Source organism: Ziziphus jujuba, chromosome 1 (assembly GCF_031755915.1).
Source record: "Ziziphus jujuba cultivar Dongzao chromosome 1, ASM3175591v1".
Taxonomy (NCBI): domain Eukaryota; kingdom Viridiplantae; phylum Streptophyta; class Magnoliopsida; order Rosales; family Rhamnaceae; genus Ziziphus; species Ziziphus jujuba.
In genome coordinates, this window is record NC_083379.1 from 29,970,518 (window position 1) to 29,978,556 (window position 8,039).

General features: G+C 32.6%; 1 protein-coding gene across 4 annotated transcripts; it reads left to right on the top strand.

The window, feature by feature from the left end:
• The first annotated feature begins 457 nt into the window (after positions 1-457).
• LOC107426691 (cytochrome c oxidase subunit 6B-like protein new16) lies at positions 458-2,486 on the top strand. 4 transcript variants are annotated; one of them, XM_048467700.2, is made up of 4 exons: positions 458-649; positions 768-905; positions 1,035-1,110; positions 2,186-2,486. In XM_048467700.2, the coding sequence occupies exons 1-4, from the start codon at positions 560-562 to the stop codon at positions 2,257-2,259; spliced, it is 378 nt and encodes a 125-aa protein (XP_048323657.2). In that variant the 5' UTR covers positions 458-559; the 3' UTR covers positions 2,260-2,486. The 4 variants fall into 4 exon arrangements, with proteins under 4 accessions (XP_048323657.2, XP_048323660.2, XP_048323659.2 ...); XM_048467703.2 differs by having other exon boundaries at positions 459-649; positions 2,151-2,486; XM_048467702.2 differs by lacking the exon at positions 2,186-2,486 and adding an exon at positions 1,577-1,969 and having other exon boundaries at positions 459-649.
• The last annotated feature ends 5,553 nt before the right edge of the window (positions 2,487-8,039 follow it).

Below are 8,039 nucleotides of genomic sequence, written 5' to 3' on the forward strand. Positions count from 1 at the left end.
ACACGATATATTATCAAATCTACGTATACTAAAGACAAGATAATATTATTTACCTTCAGCACTGGAATTTACATATTACATGATAGTTTAATTGATTACTAAATTTATTTTTGCATGTAAGATTTTTAATATTAAGGGGGAAAAAAAATTTAAACATGCCAATTAATCTTTGTCGCCTTAGCAGCGGATCATCACCACATCACCAACAGAACAGTAACGAATTTGCAAAATGTTCAAGAGATCGATTTTAACCTCTTGACATGGAAATATCATTATTCATTACGATTGAAAGGGTCTAAAATCTATTTACTCAAAAAAAAAAAAAAAAGAAAATAAAAAAGAAGGGCTTAAAATCCGATCCATAAGATTTTGGGCTCAATTACATGGGCAAATGGTGAACTCAAACTCAGCCCAGTCAGATCCGTACGCATATCTAAACCCAAGCAGTCACACAACACTGGAGATGCAGCAGCAGTAACCCCAAAACCCCTTTTCGAGAAAAGGTCGAAATCAGTAAAGCAGAAGAAGCAGCTGCTCTTGTTTCGGGAGGCAAAGCGCCATGGCTCAGCCTCAGGAAGCTTACGCCACACGAAACCCCAATAATATCCGTACCGACGTGCTCGCTGAAGCCAGACAAGCTTGCTATAAGGTCCTCTTCCTCTCCACCTTTGCTAATTTTCTGGGTTTGTTTATTTCTTTTTTTTTTCTTACCAGTACTTTGCTATTCGGTGGTTTTTTTTTTTTTTTTTTTTTTTTTTTCTCTATAGGCTCGCGATGCTTTCTATGCGTGTGTAGAGAAGGAAACGGACAAGAAACCTACTGAAATTGCATCTGTGGGGCTCTTGTACCCCTCAGATTGCAAGGCTTCGAGGGCCGAATTTGAAAAACTGTGCCGAGCTTCGTGGGTAAGGTGTTTTTTTTTTTTTTTTTTTTTTTTTTCCTCCTCTCAAATTCTGATGTGGGTTTTGATTTTTGAGTCATAAAGATGCGGTCTTTGACATTTTTCTGTTGCATTGGATTTTGGGAGATGCTAGGTGAACCACTTCGATAGACAGTACTGCAAGAACAGAAGGGTACAGAGGCTTTTGGATGATAAAGAATCGAGAAGAGGTCCGTTGTTGCTTCCACAGCCTTATACTTTCAAGCCTACCGCTTCTTGATATTTTTTCCTTATGGAATTTTGGCTTTCTGGGTCGGCTTTAGACTTTAGAGTGTTTTGATTCTTTCAAGATTCTCATGAACTTGCAGCTGTACAGTGATGACTGAACCAGAAGTATAGTTTTAACACTTAAAATAAAATGCTTTGACTAGTTAAAAATCCTAAATTTCATGGTTGTTTTGCAATATCAATCTGAATGCGTTACAATGTTTCCAAAAAATCAAATAATAGAAGAGTTTACGTTGTTACTTTATGCTCATATATTGATGCTTGTATGTATGTATGTGTATTTAACTAAGTTTACAAGGAATGATTGAATCGAGGTACTATAAAATATTTATAATAGGAATGAAGCTTAGAAGCAAATTAGTTCTAGGACTTTTGAAGTGAATGTTACCTCATTATTCATTTTGGCAGGGGTATAAGGCTTCGCTTTGGCCCCTGGTGATGGTGGAACTGTCATCTTGGTAAAATTTTGGGTGAATATCGCCATTCAAGTCAAGAGAAAGTGCTTCTAGAATGAACTTATAGCTTGCTGCAGCATTTTTACATTGGGATGTTGTTAATTTCTTGGTGTCTATTCTTTTCATGGCATTGGGGACTAAATTGGGAAAGAAAAATTATTTTCCCCCCTCTGGACATGAAAAGATGTGTTTTCTGTCCTAGCATGAAGAAATAAGTATCGTCATACTAACTCTACGGTCCATGTCTGTGATTCTGAATACCTAGTCTAAATTTTCCTTATCGTTGGAAAACCAAGTGTACAATGCTTGTATTTCCACGTTAATTCAGGTTTGGACTTTTGCTTTATGAGTTTGTTCCATTCTATGTGGGCCTTTTTTTTTTATTTTTTTTATTTATTTATTTATTTTTTTTAAGTTCTTATTTGTATTTGCATGGGAGGTTAATATATTTCCCATGTTGCCTGTGAAATAGAAATTTTATGATTGGAACTTTGAACTTGCAAGCTATGTGATTTCTTTTCGAAAAGTGTGATAGGTCGTCTCTTATTGATGCTAAAAGCAGACCATTGTAAAGTGTACGAGGACAGTTATCAAACCCGTCAACAACACGGAAAGATGGGATTTATTTTATGCTGAAGTACTCCAATGGGCAATGGTACAATATTCTCTCTACAGGTTAAACGTTTAGCCTATATGTAGAGTGACTCAATTTTACTATATCTCTGTAGAATAGAACTAGGTGACTGACATGGTTGTCTCTTTAAGCATTTTGGTTCAAATGTGGGAGCCTTCATTTAGATGTCCTTTTTTTTGGTGTCGTACTTGGAAGTTTGATTGAAGTGATAGTCCACAGTTGTGCGTGATATTGAACATAAATTGTTGGATATTATGGATATACAAAAGAAAATGAAAAAAAAGAAATCTGTCTTGTGTGTGAGTGTGTGTGTGTGTGTGTGTGTGTGTGTGAGAGAGAGAGAGAGAGAGAGAGAGAGAGAGGAGCTGAGAAATCAAATCATGGCCTGAACATGATTGTCATGATATGGTAGTATCCAGAATAATGCAAATTAGTTGCTTTATGTTTTTTGTGGGGGCTGTTAGTTTGCAAGTTAAAAAGGCTTTGAACAAGCACAATCCAAGGAAAGTATTTTTCTTTTCTTGATAAAAGAGGGCGAACTTTTGAATAGAATACATGGGACTTGATCTAAAAAGCAGAATGTCTTTATAAGCTGTCCTCGGAAAACAGTACTTTAGAAGATGTTTAGCCATCATGACTGTTACACTTGAGCTTACCTACGATATCAAAGACCATATCTGTACGAAATTAAATTTCTAAAGTCCATTAGGATTCAATTGGGGAATGTGCTAAACGCTGTTTCGTTATTGTTTTCTGAAAGATTCACTCTATAGGTGTCTCTTTGTTTGTCGGCCATGAAGGTCAGGGCAGCAATTACCTAAGGTATGAAGGATTTTGCATCCAATTGGTGATTAAAAGTGCGAGTACAGTATGATTTGATGGGGCATAGACAATTAAATGGGGACACGTTGGAACTTGGTCATTCGTACTAATACTTGGAGAGATGCGATGGCCTTTTGCTTTGAAGGCTAGTCATGTAAACTATGTATCAAACCAGTATATTAGTGAACGGTCCACAAAATGAACTCCCTGAATCGGCTGTCTTATTATCCATTCTGGCCTCCTTACAAGCAATAAGTTGAGACATATGGTGATGATGAGGGTTGCAAGTTTTGGTAGTAGAGTAAGAGCACTTGAATAAGGGGGCCAACCTTTGGGATGGACAGCAGCAGCTTAGTCAATTACTGAATAATGAACCTCTATACCTGTCCATTTATGGTCATTGAGCAGCACAAGATTTCCAATTTATTGGAGTATGTATAGATCTCTCGGTGTCTGAATCAAGTATGACAATGTAGAGCTGTTTTCTTGATTTGCCTGATGTTTGTCAAAGCAAATCCATGCTTGCTTAACCAAGGTTCAAGGATTGCATAAACAAATAGACCATATAAAGTTGATATATTATGTTGCAAAATATGTTTTTGAGAGTTATATAAAACAAAGAAAGTGTTGGAGAGAGAGTTAAACCTGCAGGTACTCATCAAATTTTGACGTGGTTATAGCTACAAAGAAAGTGTTGTTGGAATTGAGCATTGGAAAGATTGATGTCGATGTTTTAGAAGGCCACCGTTCTATAATCATTTAAAGGGTGCTTTAAACTGGCACTGTTAAAAATTTTTTTATGAGATTTTAAAACTCTTACGGAATTGAACAATACAACAAATTATGCTTCCTACCAAGGTAGTATTGATGTTTCCAAATGTATATACGTATGTATATATAGATGCAGGTTCGCTGTGATGGGCATGAACACGCATTTGACAGTGGGCATCATCCACTATATCCGATAATAAGTTAATTTATTGTTACCGAATGGGCATGGACGATGCCCACCATTTATTAAATCGGCGTTATGTAGGCTTTATCCCCCTTTTTTTTTGGGGGGGGGGGGGGGGGGGGGGGGCAAAATTTCGAGTACAAGGCGAGTTAGAGAAAAATATAATGGTTAATTAGGAGATTTGTCCTTAAGATATGAGACGACTGCATCAAAAAAGCTGGAGGATGTGTGGATCATTGGTGATAAATTGGTATTTAGATTATGTCAATTTCTTCTGAGCACGATCCTGATATATATATATATATATATATATATATATATGCTAGCTAATATTACCACCTTTCGAGGAGATGGAAAATGATATTTATGTATCCTGCACCATGCGCTGCTTTTTTCCTCCTTGCTCTCTGCTGTTGTTCTTTCCACAGTATGAAAAATAGTAGTTGTGACTGTTATCGTCTCTTTGAAACTTTTCATTCGTCTTGTTCTTCAAAATGGTACCATGAGGAATTGATTTTCCTTTTAGGAAAGTTTTCTGTTTTCCTCGACTTTTTACCATTTATCTTTTCTATGATGCATTCTCTTGTTTTGGTCAGAATTAAATAGATCATCAGAAAACATGAGGTTGTGTTACTTTTGATAAAAAAACCAATGTAAAACATGTCAAAAAAACTAATCAAATGTATTTTTAACAACACATCTAGCTACTTTGCTGTTAGAATTTTATGTATTTTTTATAGTAATTAAAATATGTTCTGCAAATCTGAACCAGGCAGGCAGCTAATATAATTATTCTATATGTGGATGTAAATTGCTTTGACTGCCTTATTGTAGTATGTATTTGGATGAGCAAGATAATATTGTTTAAAACTCATATAAAATCCCATTCAAATGTAGGAGGCTGAATGCGCAATTATGAATTTTGACAATTAAGTAGTGGACTTCATGTCATTTAATACCCACCCATCAGCTTCTTTCTGAACATGTCATTTTACTTGGATTTCCAATTTTCCATAAGATCTGTTGAGATATGAGATACAAACTTGAGGCTGATTACATTTTTATATTTCAATTTATAAAATTTTATAATTTAAACATTTAGTTTTAAAACTCTCAATTTTTTAATTTCTTGTAAGTTCGTTTAATTCCAATTTGACCAAATAAATTGATAACAATTTTATACATAATCTATATCTGAAACTTTTTCCTTACAAACTCTGCTTTCAATCCATAATAGAAACAAGTTTATGAATAAAACCAGTATCAATTATTTGGAAAAATTGATGATTAGATCAATATGCATTGGAAAAAAAAAAATTAAGAATTTAAATTACTACATTTGAAAGTTGAGAGCGTAAATTATAAAATCCTACAAGCTAAAAGTATAAAACTGTAATTAATCCTAAACTTCATGCTAACCAATATTAGTTCCAAAATCTCTCCCTCTTATTACCCAAAAAAAAAAAAACAAAAAAAGTCTCTCTGTTCTTGTCATGTTGTGCTTTGTAACGAGAGGTAGAGAGGATGACCAGACACCCAGATTTGTCTTGAATGGTGCACCTACTAGTAATCTAAACAATTATAGGATGTTTTTGGATGCTTCCAGCTGATTAATACTGCTAAAGTACCTTTCATCTCTGTTCTTAAAATATTCTATAAAGCATATGGAGTAACGTTGCAACTGCCTAGCCGTATGTTAATGAAATTAGCATTTTCAATTCTACTTCCAACTCTTTTCTTTCTATGCGGTGTTTTTGTGATTTTCTTTTTCTTCTCTATTTCTGGGTAAGTTCTTTTCTTTCTTTCTTGTATACATCTCTTCCAATTTCGGATGACAATGGACTTTCACAACTCAATATTTTGCACTGGGTGAGAATTCCAATTTTCTAATATTGAAAAAGCATTCCAATTTTACAAACTGAAATCATCCAAATTGTCATGTGTGATTTGTTATAATTGATTTAAAAATTTATTAATATTATTGTTAGAATTTATTCAAAATTATATTGTTTATATTTTCTTTATACGTTGATGCATTTTGACTAAGAGTTGTAGCTGTAGTCAAACTGTTTTTCTATTAATTGGGTAATAGTTACTTGCTTGGTTAGGTTGCAATTTTTAAGCACAGTAAACTAAGGTATAAATCCTACTCAGCAGTACGAGTGGTTTCAAAGTTGTTAGATATCAATTAGAGTTTTAATCCTACTTACTTGTTTTATAACATTAACTTAATTGCAAATTTTATGTAACTTATTTTCTACAATTTTGCTAGGTAAATCAACGGCTATATTTTACAGCTCTATAAATAGAAGCTTTTTTAACCATTTAGATACACACAACATTGAAAATCAATTATTCTTTCTTCTATCAAAAATACTCTTCTTTTAAATCTTCCATATTTCCTTCTTATCAAATTACAAAATTACAAAAACTATTTTATTACTATCAAATATATTTTTGATATATATATATATATATATATATATATATATTTATATTTTTATATTTTGAGCACTATAAATGTTCTAACGAGTTCGTGGGAATTCTTAGTTGCACACAAAATTCATGAACGTAGTTGTATCTTAGGAGAGAAACATTAGACAGGCCAGTGCAAAAGATGTTGTATCTTCTCTAAGTACAGCGCATTTGCATGCCTCGATCCAACTAAACTGTCCATTCTAGACTTTGAATAATTGATTATTATTTTTTTGTTGTAGTTTGGTGTTTGATATTTATAATTGTAATTCATTTTTACTACTTGTTTAATTTTCAACATTCTTAGAAACAATATTCTATTAGAATTTCTATTTCTATTGCATCTTATTTTACTATGGCATTTGTTGATTCTGTTTCTTGCAAACCTAAAAAAAATTATGGTCAAAATTTTAAATGTTGGCAATAGCAAATGAAATTTTTGCTCACTACTTTTGGTTTTTATTCTGTTATTCTTAAATTTTCAAACGCAAAGGAAAATGTCTCTAAAATTGTTGGTTCTTCTAAATTTGTTGTATTTTTAGATTCTGAAAAGAATTATGATAAGGATTCTAGTAAGGATTTTTCAAATTATTTCTGCTACTTATGATTTTGATATATATATATATATATATATATATATATGTGTGTGTGTGTGTGTGTGTATATATGTTATGCCATGGTACAATTTTGAGTGCTTTCTTTAAAAATATCTATATATTTTTTGTTCTACTAAATTTGCTTTTGAACTGTGGAATGCTTTGGAATAAAAATATGGAGCTGAGGAACTTGGTTTAAAAGATATTTAGTCGAAAAATAGCTTGTCCTTCATATGGTTGATGGTAAATCCATTTTTGATATGAAAATGAAAGGTATTGTTTTAGATAATACTTTACTTGTTGCTTCTTTGATTAAAAAATTGCCTTCGTCGTGGTTTGATTTTCAAAGAACTATGAAATAAAAAATCGAAGATTTTTCTCTTAATGAACTGCTTGTTTGCTTTAGGATAGAAGAGAAACACCGTGAGATTTTAAAATCTTCTAAAAATGAATTTCAAGCCAAAGCCCATATTGTTGAAAATTTGCATAAACCAAAAATCAAAGGTTTTAAGAAAATTAGTTTTAATAAAAACCAAAAATGCCAACAACTATGATTAAAATGGTAAACCTATTATTCAGAAAAAAAAAATTGGCTCTTGTTGGGTTTGTGGCAAAATGAATCATAAGGCCAAAGATTGATTTTTCAAAAAAGGAGTTACACAAAATACTCAAGGATCTTATGGCACAAAACCACAAGCAAATGTCTTAGAGACAAATTCTTCCTCTCATGTTAATGGGTATTTTATTTTTAGCCCACAAATGAATTTTATTTTTAAATCAAATGACTAATGGATTGATTCGAGGGCTCATATTCATATATGTTTTGATAAAAAATTATTTTCTTCATATCAGGAATCAAACACAAAAACTGTAAGCATGGAAAATGAAAATTTGGCTTGAATAATAGAAGGACAAGTGGAATTTCACTCTTCTT